The sequence below is a fragment of the Myotis yumanensis genome, unplaced genomic scaffold (assembly GCF_028538775.1).
Source record: "Myotis yumanensis isolate MYYU_CA2020_CCGP unplaced genomic scaffold, mMyoYum1.0.hap1 SCAF_17, whole genome shotgun sequence".
NCBI lineage: Eukaryota > Metazoa > Chordata > Mammalia > Chiroptera > Vespertilionidae > Myotis > Myotis yumanensis.
In genome coordinates, this window is record NW_027223768.1 from 743,974 (window position 1) to 770,586 (window position 26,613).

Consider the following 26,613-nt stretch of genomic DNA (forward strand, 5'->3'; position numbering starts at 1 on the left):
CGTGAGCTCCACCCGCCCAGTGTCTCACACACTAGAGTGGACGGCCTGAGGCTCGTTGTCCCGGCCAGGCTAGTTCCAGCGTCCTGATGGGTTAGTTGTGGTCAATTCCACTCTTCAGTCAGTTTTTAAAAATATTTTTATTGACTTGAGAAAGGAAAAGGGAGACAAACATCAATGACGAGAATCATTATCACCGGCCTCCTGCACCCCCACCCCCACCAGGGATCGAGTCCGCAACCTGGGCACGTGCCCTTGACCCGGAATCAAATCCGGGACCCTCCGGTCTGCGGCCGACGCTCTACCCAGAGCCAGACCGGCCAGGCCTTGTCAGTCACTGTCTCGCCTCAGCTCCTTCTGACCCTGTGAGTGGCTCTGAAAAGAGCCTTTGGGTTCTGAGCTTTCCTCTCCCGGGATGCAGGTCACTTCCACTGGCCTTTCTGGTAGTAGCTCTCGGTCTTCTTGGGCAGCAGCACGGCCTGGATGTTGGGCAGCACGCCGCCCTGCGCGATGGTCACCTTGCCCAGCAGCTTGCTGAGCTCCTCGTCGTTGCGGATGGCCAGCTGCAGGTGGCGCGGGGCGATGCGGGTCTTCTTGTTGTGGCGGGCCGCGTTGGCCGCCAGCTCCAGGATCTCGGCCGCCAGGTACTCCAGCACCGCAGTCAGATACACTGACGCGCCGGCGCCGATGCGCTCCGCGTAGTTGCCGTTATGCAGCAGGCGGTGCACGCGGCCCACGGGGAACTGCAGCTGAGCCCTGAAAGAGCGAGATACAGCCTTGGCGCGAGACTTGCCGTCCTGCTTTCCTGACACAGACATGACGCTGGATATGTCCGGCGCTATGAAAAAGACACCCTCAGGGCAAATGCAGGGCCAATTTATAGTCTGCCGTAGGTTGTGACTTGCCATCTGATTGGCTGACTGGCGGAAGCTTATCCAATCAGAAAGCAGTACTGAAATCACCTCATTTGCATACACGTCACTGCCATTATCCAATCAGATGAGGCTGCCCAGCGGTCAGTTGAAGGCCACCCTATAAATACCAGGCTTTGGGCCACCAACCGCTGTTCACTGACCTGTGTCAGTTGGAGTGTGGAGCTGAGCACGCACCATGCCGGAGCTGGCTTCGAAGGGCGCCACTATTTCCAAGAAGGGCTTTAAGAAGGCGGTGACCAAGACCCAGAAGAAAGAGGGCAAGAAGCGCAAGAGGTGCCGCAAGGAGAGCTACTCGATTTATATCTACAAGGTGCTCAAGCAGGTGCACCCCGACACCGGCATCTCGTCCAAGGCCATGGGCATCATGAACTCGTTTGTCAACGACATTTTTGAACGCACCGCGGGCGAGGCGTCGCGCCTGGCGCATTACAACAAGCGCTCGACCATCACGTCCCGCGAGATCCAGACGGCCGTGCGCCTGCTGCTGCCCGGCGAGCTGGCCAAGCACGCCGTGTCCGAGGGCACCAAGGCCGTCACCAAGTACACCAGCTCCAAATAAAAGGATTTGGCCACCAGATGACCTTTTTTTCCTCAAAGGCTCTTTTAAGAGCCACCTATGTTTCCTAAAAAGAGCTGTCTTGCTATCTAGCTAAATATACTGGTAGTCTGGCCATGGACTAGTAAGATGTGTCCCTATAGGCAGTCAATGCCCAGAAACTTTGCCCCAAATGTGAGCCACAAATATAGCAGTTTTTTACCAGCTAAACTAGCCATTGAATGGTGTACAACTAGAAACCTTACAGGCCTTTAGAAAAAGTGTAAGTGGCTCTTAAAAGAGCCTTTGGGTTTGACAGGGGCTGAGCGCCTCACTTGGAGCTGGTGTACTTGGTGACGGCCTTGGTGCCCTCGGACACGGCGTGTTTGGCCAGCTCGCCGGGCAGCAGCAGGCGCACGGCCGTCTGGATCTCGCGGGACGTGATGGTCGAGCGCTTGTTGTAATGCGCCAGGCGCGACGCCTCAGCAGAGAGGCGCTCAAAAATGTCATTGACAAACGAGTTCATGATGCTCATGGCCTTGGACGAGATGCCGGTGTCGGGGTGCACCTGCTTGAGCACCTTGTAGATATAAATCGAGTAGCTCTCCTTGCGGCACCTCTTGCGCTTCTTGCCCTCTTTCTTCTGGGTCTTGGTCACCGCCTTCTTAAAGCCCTTCTTGGAAATAGTGGCGCCCTTCGAAGCCAGCTCCGGCATGGTGCGTGCTCAGCTCCACACTCCAACTGACACAGGTCAGTGAACAGCGGTTGGTGGCCCAAAGCCTGGTATTTATAGGGTGGCCTTCAACTGACCGCTGGGCAGCCTCATCTGATTGGATAATGGCAGTGACGTGTATGCAAATGAGGTGATTTCAGTACTGCTTTCTGATTGGATAAGCTTCCGCCAGTCAGCCAATCAGATGGCAAGTCACAACCTACGGCAGACTATAAATAGGCCCTCTGTGGCGTGTTTTGGTTAGATTTCCCCTTATTGCTACTAACATCTCAAGTTATGTCTGGGCGCGGCAAGCAGGGCGGCAAGGCCCGCGCCAAGGCCAGATCTCGCTCCTTTAGAGCCCAGCTGCAGTTCCCCGTGGGCCGAATCCACCGCCTGCTCCGCAAGGGCCACTACGCCGAGCGCATTGGGGCGGGCGCGCCCGTGTACCTGGCGGCGGTGCTGGAGTACCTGACGGCCGAGATCTTAGAATTAGCAGGAAACGCGTCCCGCGACAACAAGAAGACGCGCATCATCCCACGCCACCTGCAGCTGGCCATCCGCAACGACGAGGAGCTCAACAGGCTACTGGGCGGTGTGACCATCGCGCAGGGCGGCGTGCTGCCCAACATCCAGCCCGTGCTGCTGCCCAAGAAGACCGAGAGCCACCACAAGGCCAAGGGCAAGTGAGGAACCTGAACGTCTAGAGAGAAAGAAACCAAAGGCTCTTTTCAGAGCCACTCAGATCCTCAGTAAAGGCTGTCACAGCGCAGAAAGCTGGGCTTGTGTGGTTCTCCGGCGAGCTTCTTAGGAAACGGCACCTGGAGACGACCTTTGGTTCTAATAGCGGCTCCTGGGCCCTGGCAGCCGCCAGCTTAGCTGCTGGAGCCCTTGGGAGAAGGAGCAAACGTCCTCTAGCGCTCTAACACCCCGTTCCTGAGCTGATGTGGCAGAAACCTTCCATTAGGGCTCAGGTAAACAGAGCTAAGTGATGGGTTAGAATAAGCAATGTTGTAGCTTCAGGTTAGCTTGCGGCAGTCTACAGGACGAAAGTCAGTCTAACAAGGCTGCGTCCCTCCAAACGTGCTGGCAGCGTTCCTGTGAGATCTTTAGGCAGCAGTGAGCCAGGAGTCAAGTCAGTCTCACCATGTGGTAACGGGGTCAGTGTATTTGATAACCGACTTCATACACGTGCTCAGTAAATGGAATTTTCTTAAAATGTATCTCAAAATGAGCTTGATGCCACATGTGATGGAGAGAATCTAGTCATCCTGAGGCTGGAATGTGGCACGTTCTTCCATCATAACTTTTTGAAATTATTAGGGAATTTTGGTCCTTTTCAGAAGTTTTAACTACAAAGAAGAGACATTTTTAGTTTGTTTCCACTGCAAATACCAAGTCAAATTGGAAAGTAAATGAACACTTAGGCTGTCAATACAAAATTACTGTACAGCATTCAAGTTTTAGCTGATCTCCAAGAAAAAGACTCTAATTGGTTAGCTAAAAAAACATATTGCTGGACACTCTACACAGACATGTATAGAAGCAGGTGTGAAGGTTTAAAGTCCTATAAAGTTAAAGAGAATAAACTATATAATATGTTAATTAGGGGCAATCAAGTATGAAATTATCTCTTGAATTAATGTACATAAGTATTAAGGCATACAATTGCGGGAGGCACAAAGGAAGGAAAAATTTAGAAGATAAAACTTGCACAGATATTGGAACAAATTAGATGTTTAGAACATTGCCAATAACTTTAAACTGTGACATTTTAAAATCAGAATAATGATATAAATGACTGAGCGAGTAGGGATATGTGAAAATTTTCCTAAACAAGAATTTCAAAAATGTCATCTAGATGCTCCCCATCAAGCAAGGTAGCTTAACTCCCAGACTGGCCGAAGCACAGAGTGAGGACAGGGGGGAGAGGGCGTGACTTCACAATGAGAAACCTGGAACACACCTGTTAACAGGTTCAGGCTTGAAAGTGAAACCAGCTCTGGCTGGCGTGGCTCAGTGGGTGGAGCGCCCTTGTCCCCTGCACCGAGGTGACTGGTTCGGTTCTGGTAAGAACACACACGGCCCGGTTGCCCAGAGGGCGCACAGGAGGCAGCCAATGGATGTTTCTCTCTCCCTCTCCCTCCTTCCCTAAAAAAATAAAAACTTTTTTTTTAAGTTAAACAACAAAAGTTACTGCACAGCGACTGAGTTTACTCGGGAATAGCAGAGGAACTGCAATTCTGAACAAGCAAAACAGGGCGACCCTAGGCCAGTGTGGAGAACCAAGGAGAGGAGCTGCCACAGGAAAGGAGAAGGTGGGGGTGAGAGAAGCTTCTCACTGGCCCCTAAGCCCAGAGGACTGCCGGCCAGGAGGTGGTTTCCACACAGTCTCCCCGAGTGTCTGGCGAGCTCCTTCTTCATTCCGACTTTGCACGCAGTGTAGAGAAGTTAGGTCGCACAGCTCGTGGCGTGGCAGGGCCCACGGGAGAACCCAGCTCTCTCAGGGTGGGAGGTCGCCGGCAGGGGCTGTGGTGCGTCTCCTGGTCTTGTGAACAGTCGACCTGAATAAAGTCCCTCTTTTTTTTTTAAAGTATATTTTTACTGATTTCAGAGAGGAAGGGAGAGGGAGAGAGAGATAGAAACATCCATGATGAGAGAGAATCACAGATGGGATGCCTCCTGCACGGCCCACACTGGGGATCGAGCCTGCAACCCCGGCCTGTGCCCTGACAGGGAATCCAACCGTGACCTCCTGGCTCATAGGTTGACGCTCAGCCCCTGAGCCAGGCCGGCCGGGGCTGAAGTCCCTCCTCCTGCCACACTCAGGGCACCTAACAGGAAGGACGGCCGGGGTGCTCCCACCAGGGCTTTGCCCTCCCCCGCCCCTCCAGGTAGAGGAGCAGTGGGGCTGTCAGACCATCACAGACACTGCAAGGGCCACAACACAGACGCAGTCAGCAGCGCACGTCCGTTTGCAACTGCAGGTTTGTTTCCAGGTCAGAGTCGAGTTGCAGACAGCACAGCGGGCACAGCGGGCAGACGCGGCAGAAGGTCACGGAGGGCACAGAGCACAGGGTGGGTGCGCTGCCCCTGCCCCATCACTGCGGGGGGATGACAGGGTTCACAGAGGCTTGTGGGGCGGGGAGGACCCTGAAAGGGGGAGGGAGGTTTGAAAATCACCAAGTCATTAGAAACGGGCCCGCGTCCTTCACGACAAATCCTACACCGTCCGCTACAGAGTTCGCTCTTGGTGCCCCCGACAGCGAAGCACAGACACCAGCCGCACGCCAAGCGCAGAGCAGAGCCGCCTGCGGGTCAGGGCCTGCTCCTCAGCCCAAGACACAGACCCAGTTCCACCTTCTGGATCTTCCCGGCCTGGTTCACGTCACAGTGACACAGAAGGCTCTCCCAGAGCCTCTCCGGGTCGGCCCCGCAGACGCTGGGCTGAGGACAGAAAGGACCCGTCCACAGGCCAGACAGTGGCCGTCCTTGGAGGCCCCCTCCCTGCGGCTCACCAGCTCAGGGACCCCTGCTCCTGAGAGGCTCCCTGGGGAGCAACGCCCCTCCTCATCCCACCAGGGTGGCCGAGGGCCGCTCCTCCCTCAGCAGGTCCCTAAAGGCCAGAGGACTCTGTCCCCAGGGCAGTGCTCACAGAAAGCCTGTCTTCGCCCGCCCCTGTGGTTCAGTGGCTGAGCGTTGACCTAGGAACCAGGACACAGTTCAATTCCCGGTCAGGGCACAGGCCCAGGCTGCAGGCTCATCCCCAGTGCAGGGCGTGCAGGAGGCAGCCGATCCATGATTCTCTCTCATCATGGATGTTTCTCCCTCTCCCTCTCCCTTCCTCTCTAAAGTCAGTAAAAATATATTTAAAAATAAATAAATGCAGCTGTCACAAATGCGTGGCACTGTGCTCCTTCGGTGAAATCGACAACTCCTAAATGAAGCAGCGACCTATCGGGGCTCCGCTTAACTGAAACCACCACCGGCCTTGAGAGAGGAGACTGCGGGTCCCACAGGAGCTCAGAGGCTGCTGAACAGGCCACGTCCTCGACGTCCCTTCAGCCTTCATCTCCCAGCCCCGGTTCCCAACTCACACAACCGAGGGGCCAGACGGCAGCCCCAGTGCATGATGGGCCCACCGGCTGGCGAGGCCCCCCGCACAAGCTCCATCATGTCTTTCCCAAACCCGTCCACCTCGGGGCCTTCCAGGGCTCCAGTTTTACTCTGAAAGAGAAGAGATTCCATCACGAAGTATCATTTCCTTCCAGCGAAAAGCTGAAGAACAAATCAGGCAACTAGACCACCTCAGTGTGCTCTGGGGACTGCACACAGGCTCAGAAATGGCATGTTCCTGTCTGGCCCGCGTGGCTCAGTGGTTGAGCATCAGCCTATGAACCAGGAGGTCACAGTTCGATTCCCGGCCAGGGCACAGGCCCCGGTTGGGGGGGGAGAAGGTTGAGAACCACTGCCCTTGATTCTCAGCCTTGTCAGCCTCCAGATACGTTTACGACAAGACGATGCCTTCCTTTCTCCCTCCTCCCTCTCAAATCTCCCAAGAACCACGCGTGCCAGAAACCCATCCAGAGAAATGTCCCTACTCACGTCCATTTTAAACTGAAGAAGAAAGTTTTCCTGAAGAGCCAGAATCCTAAATGGAAAAAAAAAAAAAAGGTAATTGACATGAGGATCTATCAACGCTCGGTTAAAGCAAATTCATAACCCGGATGCGAGGAAGGGGCAGGCAATTTCCAGATTCTTCTGCAGGTGGATGGGTGCTTGGAAAATAAGAATTTATAGGCTATACAAACACAGACAGACATTACTTGGGAAAGACTTTCATAGAGATTAGGAGTCATCAGAGAGACACTTTTAAAAATTTATCTTGGTGATCCAGCCAGCATACATCGGCCTGCGGACTGAAGCGTCCCAGGTTTGATTCCCCGGCAGGGCACAGGCCCGGGTTGCAGGCTCCATCCCCAGTGAGGGGTGTGCAGGAGGCAGCCGGTCAATAGTTCTCTCTCAGCATTGATGTTTCTGTCTCTCTCTCCCTCTCCTTTCCTCTCTGAAATAAATAAAAAAATATTTTTCAAAAATTTATCTTGGGCCGAAACCGGTTTGGCTCAGTGGATAGAGCGTCGGCCTGCGGACTGAAAGGTCCCAGGTTCGATTCTGGTCAAGGGCATGTACCTGGGTTGCGGGCACATCCCCAGTGGGAGATGTGCAGGAGGCAGCTGATCGATGTTTCTCTCTCATCGATGTTTCTAACTCTCTATCTCTCTCCCTTCCTCTCTGTAAAAAATCAATAAAATATATTTAAAAAAAATTTATCTTGGACTTACATGCAAGCATATAGGTCTAACCAATGGACACGGACAACGGGGGGGGGGGGGTGAGGGCATGAGCGGGGGGGGAGGGGGTGGGGGTAATGTGGGTATAAGGACACATATGTAATATCTTAATCAATAAAAAAAAAATTTTTTAAAATCCACATATAAGTGGACCCACACAGCTCAAACCAGTATTGTTCAAGGGTCAACTGTATATCAAAAGCACCTAATTACTTTTAGACTAACTTTTTAGTAAGCACACGCTAAAATTTAAATATATGAAATAAATTTATATGACTAAAAATGGAAAAAAAAATTTATCTTGGTGGAAAATGGCACAATACCAGGTTATGAAAATTCTCTCCTCCATGAAAGCAACAAGAAAACTAGCACAAAAAAAAACAAAACTTTTTCAAAACTCTGGAAATTAACCAAAAGCTTAAACATTGTATGAGAAGGTCGTTCATTGTGGTCTGGGGAGAAGAGCTTGCGGGATCTTCACGAAGAGAAGGGCTTGGGGGAGACCTGACCTCTGCCTCCCACCAAGAAGGGTGTGCGGTCCCCGCCCCCTCGGACGCTGACCCTGGACAGACAACACGGCCGCCAGCTGCTCACCTGGCCAGGTCACTGAGACCCAACCGGCCGTCTTTGTTTTTGTAGAAGACCTTCATCTGGAGCAGAGGGGACACGGTGGCGAGGGCATGAGTCAGGGACACTCACTCTGGCAGCCACTAAGGTGCCCTCCTCTCTGCCCCCCGAGGCTCACACCCTCGAGCACCCCTCGTCCCCCGAACATAAACTCAGCAGCAACAGCCTGACAGCCACACGCTTTGCTACAGCTCGGGCGTGGGTGACCTCAGACACTCTCATCACAGGAGGTTCGGTCCTAACCGAGAGCCCCATTCAACCGAGCTTTTTTAAAAATATATTTTTTATTTATTTAAGAGAAGAAGGGAGAGGGAGAGAGAGAAACATCCATGATGAGAGAGCAGATGTGAGCACGGAGTCTCAGTTTGCAGGGTCAGAGCACGCATTTCCGATGGCTTGTTTGTGGTTAATTAACAAAGACAAAGCAGGTGTCAGGGAGCCCCATGTTCTTCTCGGGTAGTTTTGGGGGGGAGGGGGGAGGGACAGCGTCTTTTTGAAAGTCAATCAGATTCCTCCTCCTTTGAGAGACGGGGTTCCACACCTGTCACTCAGCAACACTGAGCACATGGAGGGGAGCCCCCGCCTCAAGTACACACGACACTGTGATCGTATATATACATGGTCTCCCTCCCTCTCTCTCTCTCTCTCTCACACACACACACACACACACACACACACACACACACACACACTGGGAAAGTGGGGCCACGCCCCTCCCCTCCTGAACCCCCGCACCCCCAGGTGAGACCCAGGCAGCCACCCCCCCCCCCCCCCCCGGGCGGCCTGTGTCGCCTTGATGGCTGGAAGACACCTTTCCTTTCTTCTTCGCGGGTGACCCCGGCGACAGCCCTGCTCACCTTCGGGGTCCAGGCGCTGCCAGACCCTCCGGAAGCCGGCGTCCCAGCTGCGCCTCCGCCCCGCGGCCCGCGCGCTGTCCATGGTGCTGACCGCGAGCGGCCCGCGTTCGGAGCGGCGGAACCTGGGTCAGGACCGACTCCCCCGCCGCTGTCCGCCCCTCCCCGCCGGCTTCTTCCCTCGCGGACCTTCTCTGACGCTCTGGGCACCGAGTCTGTGGCTGGCGCCCTGGTGTCGCTCAGGGGTCCCCAAGCTCCGCTGCCCGCGCGACCGGGAAGACAGATGCCTGGAGCCCGCCGCCCTGGGCCCCGCCCCCCTCCTCTCTGCCCCCCCTTCCGGGTCCCCCCTTCCCTGTCCCTCCCCTCCCTGTCCTCTCCCTCTGGGGCAGGGCCTGGGGGTAGGCAGCATCCATGGTCCCTGCCTTCACCCTTAAAACTTCTCAAACTCACAGGAAACATCCCCCTTCCATCGGACTCACTTCCAAACTTGTGTCTCAAGGGTTTTGTTTGTTTTGTTTTTAATATATTATTTTATGGATTTCAGAGAGGAAGGGAGAGTGAACCATCACTGATGAGAGAGAATCATGGACCGGCTGCCTCCTGCACGGCCCACACTGGGGATCGAGCCCACCACCCGGCCTGTGCGCTGACCAGGAATCGGACCGTGACCTCCCGGTTCCTAGGTCAACGCTCAACCCTCAAGGTGTTTCCTAGAGGGAGCTCCCGGTTAAAGGGTTGAGGAGGTGGCCCGTTAGGGCCCTTGGACCTGATTTAGAAATGAAGTTTGGCGGGGGGGGGGGGCAGAGAGGGGTACCCACATCTGTCATGGGACTGGGGGGTCAGGTTCGGCGCCTCACATTCTCTCATACAGAGATTTCCTTCTGGGAAAACCATCCGAACCCTGGACCGAGACAGAGCCACCGGAAGGCGTTTAAAGAGACAGGATCAGCAGGAGCTGGGAGCCCCCAGGAGGTGGGAGGCTCTCCCAGGTGGGAAGGGGGTGCTGGGCCTGGGGAGGGGAGGCGGGGGCACTAACCCGAGAGGCTCGCTGTCCAACCAGAAACTCGGAGTAAAGCAAACAACGCAGCCGAAGTCGACCCGAGATAAATGGTTCACGTGGCCCCGTCCACGGAGACCTGCCCGGCACGGCCGGGAGCGAGGACTTTGCGCTGATGTGTTTAAACGCTTCCCTGGGTTACAGTGGAACCGCTGCCTCGCCGCTTCCTCCCGGTTCCCGCTGCTTCCATCCTGGTCTCTCTATCACTTGGGTGTGGCTTCTCTGGAGGACAGCCTGGGAAGGAAGAGACTTGGCGGGGATTCGTATGATTTTCCATCAGTTCCTATCACTTCAAAAGAAGGTTCGAATGTACGCGTGACTCTGGTCGGTTTTCACAGCGGCCGGAGGAAGCTCAGGGTGGCGCTGAGTGGTTCTTGTTGTCGCGGCCGATTTCATTTCCTCCCGCAGTGACTTCCTGCTCCCTCATTAGCTCGGCTAACGAGGCCCCTGGTCCCACACACTCCGTGGCCGGCACGCACAGCACTGCTAATTATCCCTGACGCTCGCACGGAACTCCGAGTTAGAGCGAACCCACACAGGCAGCCAAAATGGGGAGACAAACAACCCCCAACCAAGAGAGCAAGAGAATTCTCCGGAAGAGGGGATAAATGAAGCAGAGACAAGAAGCTTATCTGGAACTGAGTTCAGAGTAATGATGGCAAAGACGCTCAACAGTACGAGAAAAGATGTGGTAACTGTGAAAACAGAAAGAACGACACAGCACAGATGAAGGACACACTGGGAGGAGCACGCAGCAGATTAGGGGGAGCTGAGGGGCGGATCCGTGAGTTAGAAGACAGGATGTTGAAAAAACTCAGAGAACCAAAAAGAAAAAACAATTAGAATATCTGCATCTTTTTACAAAGTCAGAATGGTGTTTCTGGCTGGGACTGCACACAAGGCTTCCTTTGGCATCACCCCCAGTAGCTACCGAGCATTCAAACAGGGGGACCCCTCACGGTCCGTATAGTGCCCCTTAGAATTAGGGGGTTGCCTCACTTGAACACCACCCAGTTCCCAAGGGCGGAGGAAGTAGACGAAAAGAAATTGGACAGTGTTTGTCATAAAAAAAAATACTGGAACTAGAGCAAATGCTTTAGTATATATATATGTTATATAATATATATACCCTTTTGTTTCCTTTGTAATCACATGAATACGAAAGGTCACTTAAATCATGTAGCTCAGAAAATGAGAAAAGAAAGACTCCCCATAGTTTGACCACCCAGAGACAACGAAGGGCAGTAACTCACTGGTGTACGTCCTCCGGGGGAGTTTACAGGCACCAACATGGGATCACACGCTAACTCCCTTTCCCTTAACGGGTAAACACCTCTCAGGTCACGCCCTGGTTCGCACTCGCGTCCCGAGTGGCCTGGCTCCTTCCCGGGTGCGAGCAGGTGACAGGAGCAGCAGCTCGTGGACGCTGACGTCGCCGGCGTGAGTCCCTGGGAACCGGGTGCTCCTGGATCTTGGACCCAAAAGCAACGTTCGTCACCAAAGCCAAACGTAAAAACGCCACGGCAGGGGCTGAAGTCCACTTGTAAAATCATTTATTGGGATAAATACACATATGCATAAAATACCTCCAGCGTGGCAGGGAAGTGACTATTTGTGACATGTCGTAAAGAGTAGTATTTTTTATTTGTTTACAGGTCTCTTAAATTCTCTCTTAAAATTACACCTTCAAAGCTAATGTGCAGACAGAAATTAAAGACATTTACAAAACAAACACATATCCGTAAACCCTCATTCCAGTCCTCTGTGCACTCACCCGGGCACGTGGGGGAGGCAGCGGGGCCTCTCGCCTCGTCCCACCGCGCCTGCCGGTGGGAAGGCCCAGGCTGCCGCCCGCATGGGGCCCCACCATCCCCTTGGGAGAATGGAGACGCCACCCCGAGAACCAGCATATATAATCTATACAAAGGGCTTATTAGTGAGCTCGGTCGTAATTACAAGGTGCGACTGCAAACCGCTCCCAGTGAGAGCAAACCGCTCCGTGGGCTGGTGCCCATCTGACGCAGGCACGGGCGGCAGGACCCACGGCCACCCGGACTGTGTCCCTGTGGTAACCCGGACACCTCCCCACGCTCCCCCCTGCAGGGCAGCAGCAGCAGCTGCCAAGGAGAAATTCAAGTAAGGCCGCTGGCACTGCTGGCATCGGCTGAAGGTATAGGCAGGAACGCCGAGGGCCGAGAGAAGCCCAAGCAAATGTGCTCTGATTACCAAGAAATGGCTGTGTTTCTGGTTTCAATAGAAAGAAAGGACGAAGGAAAAAGCAAGGGAAGCAGCACCGAGAGATGAGGCTGAGGAGAGACGAGGCCGAGGAGGCGGGGGCAGCCCTGGTGCCTCTCTGGTGGCCGGCCAGGCACCTGCCCGGGACGCCTGGGGCCGTGACCTTCACACAAAGATGAACTCCTTCTCGGCCTCCTCCCCGGAGTCGCTGGACTTGCTGCCCTGCCGGCCGTCCTTGCTGGGGGACCACGGCTTCTGGTCCTGGTACTCCTGGGGCTGCTGGCCCCAGCTTTTCCTCCAAACTGAAACGGAAGCAGAGAGGGAGGGAGGTGGTCACGCTGATTAACCAACAATGCCGGCCGTCCAGCAACGGGGTGAGACCGGCCCGTCGAGGGGGACAGGGTTCCTCAGAAACCCGCAGCAATCACATCTAGAGACTCAGACAGAAATGAAAGACAAGCCAGCAAAAGACAGGTCGCAGCACGAACACATACACCCCAGCCTGTGGGGGGAGTCCCAGGGCTGTGGTGGAGAGTCGGGGGCGAGAAGCCCACAGGGCAAGGACGGCGGGAGGGAAGGGGGTGCCTGGAAGGAGGGCGCTCTGAAGCCGCAGTGCCCGGTGCCAGGTGACCATGTCACACCTGTCACAGGTGTCCCCACACAGCAGAGGGACCGGGCGGCAGCCTCGGCTACGAGAACTGCCGTGATTCCTCGCAGACGGGACAGGTCCCTGGGGCCTGGCAGAGCGATGATGGAGACGGAGCCTGGGGCCGCCGTCACCTCTCCTCCCGTTTCACGGCTGCTCCTCGCGGCCACCGGAAGGCAGGCTTTGTGAGACCGGGGACCAGGACCTCAGGGCCACCTCTCTCCCAGGCCACACTTCCCCACTCCGTCAGGGCTGCCTGGGCTGTCCCTGGGAAAGGCTCAGGGCCCTCGGGTGTGGCCGGGACAGGCGTTAACTATGACTCACAAGCCGATGTGCAGAGACCACTTCGGCGGATGTGGGGGAGGCAGCTGCCTCACGCCTCACAGGTCCACAGCCAGCCAGGGCCACGGCCGCGGACAAGCCCTCGGACCAGCCCTCGGACCCGCTGACCACTTCCACGTCACTGCGATGCTACGACGCCCATCTCAGCAGGAACTGGCTACTTAAATGTTTAGCCCACAAACAAGCAAGCGCTTCAGAAAGTGGAAGCTCCGGAAAATGAATGCTCAAAACGCAAACCCAAAAACGTGCTTCTATTTGCCCTGGCGGACATCTGCAATGGTGTCAAGAATTTTTTCTTAAATAAAATAATTTTTAAAAAGAAAAAGGGGAAGGGAGTAAGAAGTACACATTGGCCCAGCTGGGCAGGGTTGGTGGTTGAGTGTTGACCCAGGAGGTCAGGGCACAGGCCCGGGTTGCGGGCTCGATCCCCAGTGTGGGGCGAGCAGGAGGCAGCTGATCGGTGATTCTCTCTCATCATGGATGCTTCTCTCTCTCTCCCTCTCCCTTCCTCTCTGAAATAAATTTTTAAAAAAATAAGTTTTAAAAATGCCCTAACTTCACACATTGCGGGCCAGTAGTTTTATTGCCAGCTTTACCCAGTGGCCAGGTAAGTTTCTATTGAACGAGTACAAAAAATGTTTTACATAAATTTAAAGGCACGCTTTAAAATTAAATACCCATTGCATTTTTTAAGTTATTTATTACATGTTCTTATAAGCTAATATCTTTTTAAAGTATGAGACTTGGTAAAACACTGTAATATGAAGCGAGAATTCCGTCCGCAATGTGTTAAAATAAATACATAAATGGACTCTCAGCGTCAGGTGGCCCGTGCAACCATCACAGGCCTCCAAAACCAAACCAGCCATTTTCTTCAAGAAAACGGGGCACACTCTGACCAGACATCACGGTGCCAGCGAAAGGAAGAGGGGGCACCACAGGGAATTCAAAAGACGCAGCCACAGATGTTCCCAGTAACGAAAGCAGGCGTTTCACCCGCCCAACGATGTCAAGACGGCCACACAGTGAGAACACAGTAACGCGGTGCAGCAGGCAGCGTGCTTTCAGAACCACAGCCTGTCTGTTTCGTGGCCACGAGACTGAGGAAAGGAGAAATCTGTTCAGCGTAAACAGAGCTGCTTTCGAAGACTTGAAGGGAAGGATGCATAGCACTGACAGAACTGCTCTGCCGACTGTGACGGGTTAAACCAGACACCATTCCGAAAGCAGACTGCAGGCAGCGCCCAAGGGCGAACACAGCCGAGTGCGAGGAACTGGCACTAACAGAACAACATTAAATATTATACGTAAAATCACTTTAGTTGAAGCCCCTGGAAAAATCACTTTTTGTTGTCCCTGCCGGTATTTCAAGATATTGAGGCAAAAAGCAAATACAAGATGGTCCCATTTAATCCCACCAAATTGAGAATTTTAAACCAGAGAGGGCACGGGAAAAACCTGAGACAGACACAGAGCTCCCTGCCTGAGGGCTGGCTTCTCTCTGCCTTCCTCCTCTTTTCATTCCAGGTCGAGGGATGACCAGCGTGGCCCGGGGGGGGGGGGGCGGTCTCTGGGTCCGTGTATTGTCTGAGGGGTGTTTAGTGGCCGATTGAAGAAGGAACATCGCATTGAACCAAAGGAGCTTTGCTAATAAAGTGACGTTCGGCGACTGATACCACAGTTCAAATGCAAATTTCCAAAATCTAGAAACATCTGGGACCTTGGGTGTCCTTATCAAAAAAAGGGACAATAGAGAGACCGAGCTTCCGATTTCACATACTCTCAAAAAAGCTCTGCCCCCTGGCTGGTGTGGCTCAGTGGATGGAACATCAGCCTGTGGACTGTAGGGTCCCAGGTTCGATTCTGGTCAAGGGCACACGCCCGGGTTGCGGGCTCGATCCCCAGCAGGAGGCAGCCGATCAATGATTCTTAGGTTTTGTAAGTCAACCCTTTTGCCCCAGATGGAAGGACCAACCTGTTGCCATTTAGAAAAAAATAAAAAATCAGCTGCACGAATCATCGGGGTCCCCTGACCGAAGTGACCCAATTCCAGTCCGTGTTGGTTAGTGCCAGTTCATAGCGTTGGGGCCAAAAGGGGTGACAACCGAGGGCTCTAACCAGTTGTTGGCTGTGGCTTCCGGTGCCCAGCTGCCTTCGCCGCCTCCTCCGCCAGGACAGGGCCGCGTTCCGCAGGTCTGTTCCCTCCACCGGGCGGCCTGCCACTGTCCCGATCCGAGGGCCTTTTGTCACCATCGCCTCTCTGCACCACTGAGGAGAAGGGAGGCATTCCACCCTCGATCGTAGCGCACACGTCAGCGTGGCGACCCCAAACCGGCAAAGGAACGCACATTCCAATGGAGCAGCAAGCTCACCCCCCCAGGACTCAAGGAACCTACGGGTCGGTTCTGGTCAGATGTGCCGTTACCTACAGAATCCAACAGCCAGCATGATGGAAGTGGTGACCCCGTGCACAGTGAGGGGCCCCGTGTGCAGTGAGGAGCCCCGTGCACAGTGAGGAGCCCCGTGCACAGTGAGGGGAGCCCCATGCGCAGTGAGGGGAGCCCCGTGAACAGTGAGGGGAGCCCCGTGCGCAGTGAGGGGAGCCCCGTGAACAGTGAGGGGAGCCCCGTGCGCAGTGAGGGGAGCCCCGTGCGCAGTGAGGAGCCCCGTGCGCAGTGAGGGGAGCCCCGTGCGCAGTGAGGAGCCCCGTGCGCAGTGAGGAGCCCCGTGCGCAGTGAGGGGAGCCCCGTGAACAATGAGGGGAGCCCCGTGCACAGTTAGGGGAGCCCCGTGCGCAGTGAGGGAGCCCCGTGCGCAGTGAGGGGAGCCCCGTGCGCAGTGGGGAGCCCCGTGCGCAGTGGGGAGCCCCGTGCGCAGTGAGGGGAGTCCCGTGCAGTGAGGGAGCCCCGTGCGCAGTGAGGGGAGCCCCGTGAACAATGAGGGGAGCCCCGTGCGCAGTGGGGAGCCCCGTGCGCAGTGAGGGGAGTCCCGTGAACAATGAGGGGAGCCCCGTGCACAGTGAGGGGAGCCCCGTGCGCAGTGAGGAGCCCCGTGCGCAGTGAGGGGAGCCCCGTGAACAATGAGGGGAGCCCCGTGCACAGTGAGGGGAGCCCCGTGCACAGTGAGGAGCCCCGTGCGCAGTGAGGGGAGCCCCGTGCGCAGTGAGGAGCCCCGTGCACAGTTAGGGGAGCCCCGTGCACAGTTAGGGGAGCCCCGTGCACAGTGAGGGAGCCCCGTGAACAGTGAGGGGAGCCCCGTGCACAGTGAGTGGAGCCCCGTGCACAGTGAGGGGAGCCCCGTGCACAGTGAGGAGCCCCGTGCACAGTGAGGGGAGCTCCAAGTCTGCCCCCAAACGGTACCAATGAAAAAGGTCCCCAGATGTTACCATCTGACCCCAGGATGAATGAACGTAAGTCACATTCACGATGGAAGGACCCGAAGAACCGCGGCCGTTTACCTGCGTCAGAAATGACGGGGACGCGCTAGTCCGGAGGGAGGCAGAGAACAAGGAAACGGGGACCAGCATGAATAAGGCACCAGAAACCAGGAAGGAGCAACACTTTTCAGAGGAAAGGAAGACACAGCGAGGCTCCCTGTCCTGGGCCAGCTCGAGCGACGGACGAGGTCAAGACCCGCCCAGCACCCAGACGGGGCACGCTGTCCTCCGACCTCACGCCTGTCCGCAGTCCGACGCCAACCCCAAGGGCTACCGTGGTGACAATTCCGGACCCACTCACTCTGGATCCCACGGGGAGTGACGGTCCCCGTGGCACTGTGTCCCCACCATCTCCCTGGGAAGGGGGGGCGGGACCCGTCCTCACGCTCATTCAGGGGGAGGAGAACCCAACGTCCACCCACGAGGCCCACGAGGCCCGCGAAGGGGTGACGAGCAGCTCATGCATCTCAACCTCTCGGGGGAAGAATGACTCGGTCCAAGCAGCTGAGGGCACTGGTAAGCCAGAGGCTCGGGGTCCACATCTCACTCATGGAGCCGCCCACTAACTCGAGGCCTCGTTTTACTCACACGGGCAGCCCGGCCCGTGGCCCAGTGGCTGAGCATTGACCTGTGAACCAGGAGGTCACGGTTCGATTCCTGGTCAAAACGGTCAGGGCACGTGCCCAGGTTGCAGGCATCATTCCCAGAGGGGGGTGTGCAGGAGGCACCCGATCCATGATTCTCTCTCATCATTGATGTTTCTATCCCTCTCTCCCTTCCCCTTCCTCTCTGAAATCAATAAAAATATATTTAAGCCCTAGCCAGTTTTGCTCAGTGGATAGAGCGTCGGCCTGCGGACCCCAGGGTCCCAAGTTCGATTCTGGTCAAGGACATGTACCTCGGCTGCAGGCTCCTTCCAGTTGGAGCACGTGCTTGAGGCAGCCAATGGCTGTGTTTCTCTCACACGGTGTTCCATGTCTTTCCCTCTCTCTTCCTCTCTCTCCGAAAATCAGTGGGAAAATATCCTCGAAGGACAGCACCCCAGAGGCGCTGTGTGTCCAGCAAAACGAGAGCGAGACAGTGGGGTGCCGAGGCCCGACAGGGCTCCCAGCGCCGCCCCTGGTCCGAGTCCGGGAGGCAGCGTGTGCACCTAGGACTGTCCTGCCCTACCCACCCCTGCGTTAGAGCGAGCACATGGCCACTCTGCTGGGAACGAGCCCGACCCCGTGACAGAGGGAGCCTGTGAGCCCCGAGGCCACACAGACCTGGCGGGCGCCCTGAGCCACAGCAACGTCACTGACGACAGGGGAGCTTGTGCTGGAAACGGGGCCTGGAACCCCACAGGACGCACCGAACAATGTCTACGGCCCCGCAGGTGAGGGGCCAGGGCAGGAGCACAGGGTGCGGTTACAGATCTGAGGCCTCTGGGCTGCAGTCTCAGTGGGGGGCAGGGAGAGAGGGGAGGGGTCTCTCTCTATGTGTATGACCTCCATCCTGACCCCGCGACCTCCATCCTGACCCCATGACCTCCATCCTGACCCTGTAACCTCCATCCTGACCCCACAACTTCCATCCCGACCCCGAAACCTTCAGCCCGATCCTGCGACCTCCATCCCAACCCCGCGACCTCCATCCCAACCCCGAATCCTCCATCCAGACCCCGCGACCTCCATCCCAACCCCGAATCCTCCATCCCGACCCCGTGACCTTCATCCTGATGCCGCGACCTCCATCCTGACCCCATGACCTCCATCCCAACCCCGTGACCTCCATCCCGACCCCGTGACCTCCATCCTGACCCCGTGACCTTCATCCTGATGCCGCGACCTCCATCCTGACCCCATGACCTCCATCCTGACTCCACAACTTCCATCCTGACCCCATAACCTCCATCCCGACCCCGTGACCTCCATCCCAACCCTATAACCTCCATCCCGACCCCGTGACCTCCATCCCGACCCCATAACCTCCATCCCGACCCTATAACCTCCATCCCGACCCCGTGACCTCCATCCCAACCCTATAACCTCCATCCCGACCCCGTGACCTCCATCCCAACCCCGTGCCGTCAATAACGCGGACTCGAGGGTCTGCACCCAGAAAGGGCACGGGTCCCAGCATGTAACCCGAGGGATGCTGACGTCACTGGAAGCGACGAGCCCGTCCCGGGGGCAGCCCTTCTCCTGAGTGAGTCCCCCAAGGAGAGCTGGGCGGGGCGGGCGTCCCTACCTTCCTGGGAGAACGGCCTGGGGCTGGGCTGGGGGCTGCCCTGGCCTTCCCGCTCCTTGTCCACGGGCACCTTCCTCAGGACGGGAGGGAGCAGAGCGGCCCTGGGGGAGCCGAGGCCGGAAGGGGAGTCCGGGACGTCCTCTGCGGAGACACAAGCACGGGTCACGCGGCCCCGCAGCCGGTTCCTCCGACGGCAGCAGCGGTTTCCTTCCACAGACACTCAGGCTCCTCAAACAGCATCATGGACTTTTCTGGCCACGAGTCCCCTCTGCCCTGAGCTCCAAGCCGCCCGGAGGCAGGCGCCCCTGGTGGGGCTGCGCGGGGACACTTACAAAACTGGCAGTGCGGCCGCCACGGCTCAGGGGTTGAGCACCGACCTATGAACCAGGAGGTCACGGTTCAGTTCCCGTCAGGGCACACGTCAGGTTAGAGGCTCGATGCCGTGTGGGGCGGGCAGGAGGCAGCCGATCCATGAGTCTCTCTCGTCATTGATGTTTCCGTCTCTCTCACCCTCTCCCTTCCTCTCTGAAGTTAATAAAACATTTAAAAAAACAGGCCCAGGTTTGCCACACCCTGCCCTGAACCCCAAATACGTCACAGCATAGGGGCCCTCCCTCAGCCTCCGCCTCCGCCTCTCGGGCTCTGACCCGGAGGCCGGTACAGACGCCTCCTCCGTCCCTCCTGTACCTGCAGCCCCGACGCCAGGAGTCCCGGAGGCGCTGGCCCGGGTGCTGGCCAGAGGCCCCGCCTGCCCGTCCCTTTCCCGGCCTCCAGCCGTTCCCACGGCCCCTGCAGGACCCCGAGCCCACGCTCACGACCCCGGAGACCACCTGGTGTCTCGTCCCCGCCCGAGCCCTCACCTGCCCGCGAGGGCGTCCTGGGCTTCTGCGGGAGGGCGGGCCGCGCCGCGGGGCTGGGCTTGGGTGACTGCAGGGCGGGCTTGGCGTTGGAGGCGCTCCGGCCCCGGAAGCCCGCGTCCACTCGGGGGTCCGCTTTGGCGTTCTTCTCTGGGGTCCCCGGGAGCGCGGGGTGCAGTCTAGGCACTGAAGTGAAAATGGGGACAAAAGGCAACTTTAAAACTCAGAGAGCCCGGCTGGTGTGAGCGCTGACCTAGGAACCAGGAGGTCACGGTTCCTTTTCCGGTCGGGGCACAGGCCCGGGTTGTGGGCTCGACCCCCAGTAGGGGGCGGGCAGGAGGCAGCCGGTCCATGATTCTCTCTCATCACTGATGTTTCTCTCTCTCCCTCTCCCTTCCTCTCTCTGAAAGGAATAAAAATATTTTAAAAAATAACATCAGCATGTCCCCAACTGCCCCTCCCCCCACGTCCATAGTTTATAAGTTCTTCTCAATGGGCTGTCTCCCCTTTGGGGAGGGGAAAAGGCACCTTGTTTGGGACAGGCCACGGGTGGGGCCGGGCCCCAGGTGCGCTGGCAGGAGGAGGAGGGAAGGCTGAGGACAGGAAACACAGAGGCCGCTTTGCCCCGCCCCCACTGTTTCCCTCCTGTCAATCATCTGTGACACTGGAACCGGCAGGTGTTGGGGGGGTGGGGGCTGCGCCTCCTGACTCACCTGCCCCGCCTCCATCCAGCTGCTCCACGCTCGCCGCCGGGCTGGGTGGGTCCTGGGAGGCGGCGTCGTTCCCGAGCTTCTAAAAAACCCAGCACCCCCCAAAGTGCGTGTTCATTTAAAGTGAGAGGCACAGAGCAGACAGCGGCGACAAGAGTGGCCCTTTGCTGTCAATCCTCACCCGAGGGCGTTCTCCATGGATGTTTAGAGAGAGTAGGAGAGAGAGAGAAACATCGATGTGAGAGAGACACATCGACTGGTTGCCTCCTGCAAGAGCCCTGACCAGGGCCCGGGAGGAGCCTGCAACCCAGGTACCGTCCTTGCCCGCAATTGAACCCGGGACCCTGCGGTCCGCAGGCCGACGCTCTGCCCACTGAGCTGAGCCGGCCAGGGCGAGCGCGGCTCTTCAGCTCCTCCCTGGCTGAGCTACTGTGTGAATCTGCCGCCCTCACTCCCACCAGGGCCCTGACCCTGCACAGGGGCAGGACCCGCTCCAAGTGGGGTCGGAACATCAAGTCTTAGAGGCAGCGCCAACCTCTCCCACAGGAACGCCCCGAAGGGGAGCGAGGTCCGGGCAGCACCAAGGACACAGGTGTGGTGCGTCAGCGGCAGACGCAGGTAAGCCGGCGGGAATGCATTAAAGACGAACCCTGGGCCCGGCCGGCGTGGCTCAGTGGGTAGAGCGTCAGCCTGCGGACTGAAGGGCCCCGGGTTCGGTTCCAGTCAAGGGCAAGTGCCTCAGGTGCAGGCTCCATCCCTGGCCCCAGGTCAGGGGGCGTTGGGAGGCAACCAATCGATGTCTCTCTCAAGTCATTGTTCTCTCTCTTCTCTCCCCCTTCCTTCCTCTCTCTCTAAAAATCAATGGGAACATATCCTCGGGTGAGATTAACAACAACAAACACAAAACCCCTCAGACTTTATGGGACGGCGTCTGGCGGGAAGGACGGGGGAGGGGAAACGCCGCTGCCCGGCAGCCCCTGCGCCAGCCAGTTGGCACCGCGGGCACGCAGCCACCGGGGGCCGGGAGAGGTCGCCCTCCCCCTTCCTCAGTGACAGACGCCGCGTCCTCCCTCACAGCTTTCTCGTTAAGTCCACACCTTACAGTGAACGGTGTGAGGAGCATGGCTCCAGAGGAACGCGAAGACGACATACACGTGAATCGATAGCGTTTTATCAACAGGACGCTCCCCGCTGACGCGGGTGCTGCTGACTGAAGCGCAGCCTGGATTGTAGGGGACAATATTGGAAAGCCAACGGGGAAGGCCCTCTCTTACTTTACTGTTCTAACAGAGCAGCGACGCGCAACCTTCTTCATCGCAGGGCACACATCCACTAATTACTAAACTTCTGCGGCACACCAAAAAATGTTATTTTCTGCCGGTCTGACCAGAAAAAGAAATAGGTGTAATTCTTATTCGTTCACACCGGGCAGTTACTATTGTGTTAGCTGTTGTCCTGCTTCTGTGTAACCATCTCAGGGAAGAGAGGGCGGTGCCCCGACTAGTCAGGTATTGCATGTTGTAGAAATTCTCGCGGCCCACCGAGTGAAAACCGCTGTCATAGAGGGAATAGCCCTGACTTGTTCAAATCTTTAATACTACGGATTTTTATTATCATTGTTTTACATATTTTTTTTCAATGTTTTTATTGATTTCAGAGAGAAAGGGAGAGAGAGAGATAGAAACATCAATAATGAGAGAATCACTGATTGACTGCCTCCTGCACGCCCACTCTGGGGCTTGGGCCTGAAACCCAGGCATGTGTCCTGACCAGGAATCGAACCTGGGACCCTTGGGTCCGCAGGCCTACACATTACCCACTGAGCACCGGCTAGAGCTTGTTGTTACAGTAAATGGACACTAGGTGGCGCGAGGAGACCACGGGCATGAACTCGCAGAACCACCACTAACCCAGGAGAATTCTGTCCCCTGGAGCCTGTTTACCTCCCAAACCCAAAGCACCGGGAGAAAGGCCTGGAGCGCCACCTCCCACCACAGGCAGCTGCTCTCCAGTGGGAGCCGCGCCCAGCAGCGCCTGGTGCACACAGCCTGCTCCCCGTCCAAGGAGGCCTATGAAGCCATGAAACGCACATCCGAAGGAAGAGTGAGGCAGGAGGGGCCCGTAACCAGGAAACTGTCAGGTATCCAAGGAGCCCGTCAACACCTGTGAAGCCACGTGGGAGGCAGGACTGGATGAACACGTGACCAAGCGGCGATGCCCGGCCGGTGGGGCTCAGTGGCTGAGCGTCGACCTATGAACCAGGGGGGCCCGGATTCAATTCCCGGTCGGGGCACAGGCCCAGGTTGTGGGCTCAGTCCCCAGTGGGGGCCGTGCAGGCGGCAGCCGATCGATGTTTCTCTCTCATCACTGATGTTTCTCTCTCTCCCCCTCTCCCTTCCTCTCTGAAATCATTAAAAATATTTTTTTAAAAAAAGAAAACACGCCTGAGTGTATAGAGTCCCCTAAGCAGCCCCCACCCTGCACAGAAAGTCCACCGTTTCCTTCCTGGAAACAAGGCTCCTTGGGGTGAATGGACGTAGTCTCCTCCTCCCAGAAAGGAGGGGTGCAACCTCCCTGACTTTGGAGAACCCCGTTCCACAAACTCCGAAGCGCCCAGGGAAACCCACAGGAGCCACGGCCGGGTTAACGTGGCCTGTGGCTCCGGGGCCACAACGAGTCCAGCCCTTTGGGAGCTGCAGGAGGAAGCAGGCAGTCGGGGGGGAGGGGACACCCTGCCTGTACTTCAGCCAGAGGCTGGAGAGTGAACGGCACATCGAGGCTGATGGGGGGCGGGGTTCAGCAATGTTTACACCACGACGGACGCTTTCTTCACCGCGTCCGACCGCACAATGGTCGATATCCCACTGATTCTAACAGGACACCTGGCTTTCTTTCCTTTGACTTTTAAAGCTGGGATCTCCCCAGGAATGCTCTGGTCTGGAAAAGGGAATGAATCAGGACCTAAGTGAAACCAAGAGCTGCATTTCCACAATTAGAAGCTGGTCTCTGCCCGCCGCCTTGGCCGCGAGGATGGAGCGTCAGCCGCGACAGGGACCACCAACAGCCGCCCAGGGGCTGCGGCTCTCACCCGCGGGGACAAAACCCAAAGACAGCGAGTCCGAGGGCCTCACCTTGTGCGCACCGGCCACTCGCCGCCCCTGCTTGGCCTTCATCTCAGCCAGCAGGCCGCTGCCCATCACCTGGACGCCGTACCGCCGGCCGCCCTGGGGGCTGCCCCTGCCGTCACTGGGCTCCGGCCGCCCCTCGTCCTCCCCGTCCTCGGGGGGCTCGGGCGTCAGCATCTCCTCTGTCCGCTCAGAGCTGTCGTGCTCGGCCGGCCTCGCATCCCGCCGGGGCGTGTCCACGGCTGGACCTCTGCCCGCCCCTTTGGGCGAGGACGGCTCGTCCGCCATCAAGACCGTGGGCGGCCGCTCGGGCTTGGGCCGGGGCTTGATCAGGTTGAGGAAGCCGCTCCTGCGAGAGTCTCTCTTCTTCTTCTCGTCGCCCCCGTCGCCGGGGTCCTGGGCCTCGGGGCCTCTGGCCGATGACCTCCTGGGACAGAGAAGAAGGAACCTGCTGGCTTCCCTGTAATCCCGGTTCCAGCAGGAACCGTCAAAACACAGACGGGAGCCCGGTGGGCGGGGCTCAGGGGCTGAGCGTCCACCTATGAGCCAGGGGGTCAGGGTTCGACTCCTGGTCAGGGCACAGGCCCAGGTGGTGGGCTCCATCCCCAGTGTGGGGCGCGCAGGAGGCAGCTGATCAGTGATTCTGTCTCTTCATTGGTGTTTCCCTCTCTCTCTCCCTGTCCCTTCCTCTCTGACATCAGTATGAATACATTTAAAAAACAAGAGAAAAGAAGAACGCCGTTCACAACGGACGCTCCCCGTCAGCAGGTCTGGGGGTGAGGCCGGGAGTTTGTGTCTCTAACACGTTCCCAGCTGACAGCCATGTTGCTGGCCTGCAGATCACGTTTGCAAACCCTCGGTATCGTAAAGCCCGTTGAAAAAACCTCTACACACGTGTGAAATGAAAGCCTCAGCAGACCCGTCTGAGGCGACTGCCGTGACCGCCATGCGGGTGGAACCACGGTCTCGGTCACGGCTCTGGACTCACCGCCTGGTCACCTTCTTGGTGAAGAACTCGTCCACGCCCTCGTCCACTCTCCCCATGAGGCCGTTCCGCTCGCCATCCTGGGGGCCCACGGTCGCAACGCTGACCTGCCAACCAGACGGCACCACAGTGACCGACGGTCAGAAGGTCGCAGACACTGTGGTTACGGTCAAGGCCCTGGGACCACAGGCCGTCCACTGGGACAGAAGTGACGGTTCCAGTGTGACCACGGCAGGAAGGAAGGGGAGGAACAGGTGCACCCAGGCCTGGTGGCGGGTCGCTGCTGCTGCAAAGCCCGTGGAAGAGCCCAGTGTCTACAGGCCGCCCGGCCAGCGGGGCTCAGGGGCTGAGTGTCGACCTATGAACTGGGAGGTCAGGGTTCAATTCCTGTCAGGGCACAGGCCCGGGTTGTGGACCCCACCCCCAGTGTGGGGCGTGCAGGAGGCAGCTGGTCAATGACTCTCTCTCATCATTGATGTTTCTCTCTCTCTCTCTCACCCTTCCTCTCTAAAATAAAAAAATTATATATTAAAAATAAAAACCAAAGACCAACAGTGAGCATCCGTGCTCTGGGGATGAGAGCATCAGCGTCTCCCAAGGGCGCAGGGCCCCCCACAGCCCCCGTCTCCGCAGGACAGGCGGCTTCCAGGGCCCCCTCTTCATGCAGCCAGTGCTGAGCGCTGGGCACAGACCACAAGACCCACCATGGGCCTCCGAGGCCCGGCCGGCCCAGGGCTGGAGCCAGCAAGCACCCGGCACAGGGCAGGGCCGGGGAGGCGGCCCACGCAGGGAGCTGGTCTCAGGGGAGATCTGAGAGGCGAATAGATACCAGCTCTGGGGTGTGCATGTGTGTGTGTGTGCACACATGTGCGTGCAAATGCGCGTGGGCATGTATGTGCACGTGTGTCCATGTATGTCAATGTGTGTGCATGTGTGTGCGTGTGTGAGCATGTGTGTGTGCGCTGGGGGAGAGAGAAAGGCTGCGGCTCTGAGGAAGACCCAAGTGGGAGGAAGGACGGCAGGGATGCGGGGGACGGGGGACAGGGGACGGGGGGCGGGACGGGGGATTGGGGGGTTAGCCGGGGCTGGTGGCGGGAGCTGGCGTTCAGGACCAGGTCCGTGTGTGTGACTGTGGGTGGTGATGGGTGATGCTATAAAGCTGCACGGGGCCGGCCTGCTCTCCTCCCCACGCGGCTGCTTTCAGGGACGGCCAAGCAACCCCACAGCCAGCGCAGCCTTTTCCTAACCGTGAGCGCCAGGGGGAGATTCTACACAAATGTCCATGCCCAGGCTCTGCTCCCCTTAACCAAGGCCCCCAGCAGGGCTCCTTCCCCAGCAGGGCTCCTTCCCCCCCAGCAGAGCTCCCCCCCCCAGCAGAGCTCCCCCCCCAGCAGGGCTCCTTCCCCCCCAGCAGAGCTCCCCCCCCAGCAGGGCTCCCCCCCCAGCAGAGCTCCCCGCAACACCCCCCCACGCACCGCCGCCTGCGTGGGCCGCTGCCTCTTGTTGCGCCGGGGCCGCAGCTTGGTGAAGTGCTCCAGCTTCCGGCCCTCCTCCGAGGGCAGCTCAGGGATGAGGCCGGAGCTCCGCTTCTCCGTGGGGCGGGGCGGGGCGGGGAGGGGCGGGTCCTCCACGTGAATGGGTACCTCCTCCAGGGCCTTGTCCAGGTCAAACTCCATTTCTGCAGGAAGCAAAGCCAGACCCACTCACCGCACATCAGGCCACAGTTCCCGGCGTGACGCCAGGCTCATGGACAGCGAGCAGCCGGTCGCCGACACCGACTTTCTCGACGCCTGCCCGTCGGGCGGCCCTGCAGCAGGTGCGGGTCGGCGGAGGGCGGGGCGGACACTCACCGAAGGCCCTGGACACCGGCCGCAGCATCCGGCTGTGGATCGTCTTCCGCTTGGACTTAGGGGTCATCTAGCAACGAAACAGGAAGCCCTGAGCCAGGCATCCCCCAAACCTGCCCTTCAAACGCCCGGA

The 26,613-nt window shown here is 57.7% G+C and overlaps 5 protein-coding genes across 11 annotated transcripts in view; 2 read left to right on the forward strand and 3 right to left on the reverse strand.

Moving 5' to 3' along the window:
- Positions 1-171: 171 nt before the first annotated feature.
- Positions 172-815, reverse strand: LOC138995512 (histone H2A type 2-C-like). The gene has a single exon (XM_070396007.1). It carries the CDS (start codon positions 813-815, stop codon positions 420-422), a length of 396 nt encoding a protein of 131 aa, XP_070252108.1. The 3' UTR covers positions 172-419.
- Positions 816-1,107: 292 nt separating this feature from the next.
- LOC138995514 (histone H2B type 1-A-like) lies at positions 1,108-1,491 on the forward strand. Its single transcript, XM_070396010.1, has one exon. The coding sequence runs from the start codon at positions 1,108-1,110 to the stop codon at positions 1,489-1,491; it is 384 nt and encodes a 127-aa protein (XP_070252111.1).
- A 307-nt stretch (positions 1,492-1,798) lies between these two features.
- On the reverse strand, positions 1,799-2,182 carry LOC138995515 (histone H2B type 1-A). Its single transcript, XM_070396011.1, has one exon. The coding sequence runs from the start codon at positions 2,180-2,182 to the stop codon at positions 1,799-1,801; it is 384 nt and encodes a 127-aa protein (XP_070252112.1).
- Positions 2,183-2,476: 294 nt separating this feature from the next.
- LOC138995513 (histone H2A type 1-like) lies at positions 2,477-2,869 on the forward strand. Its single transcript, XM_070396009.1, has one exon. The coding sequence runs from the start codon at positions 2,477-2,479 to the stop codon at positions 2,867-2,869; it is 393 nt and encodes a 130-aa protein (XP_070252110.1).
- Positions 2,870-11,604: 8,735 nt separating this feature from the next.
- The window catches only part of CARMIL1 (capping protein regulator and myosin 1 linker 1), a 77,826-nt gene continuing 62,817 nt past the window's right edge, over positions 11,605-26,613 (reverse strand). The window contains exons 30-39 of one of the 7 annotated variants that reach the window (XM_070397142.1): positions 26,484-26,550; positions 26,109-26,311; positions 24,637-24,740; positions 23,655-24,075; positions 20,527-20,605; positions 19,817-19,999; positions 18,957-19,097; positions 16,651-16,748; positions 15,410-15,559; positions 11,605-12,605 (exon numbers count right to left, since the gene is read on the reverse strand). In XM_070397142.1, the coding sequence (XP_070253243.1) occupies positions 12,291-12,605; positions 15,410-15,559; positions 16,651-16,748; positions 18,957-19,097; positions 19,817-19,999; positions 20,527-20,605; positions 23,655-24,075; positions 24,637-24,740; positions 26,109-26,311; positions 26,484-26,550 (1,761 nt within the window). In that variant the 3' untranslated portion in view covers positions 11,605-12,290. The other 6 variants (XM_070397143.1, XM_070397144.1, XM_070397146.1 and 3 more) reach the window with 6 other exon arrangements.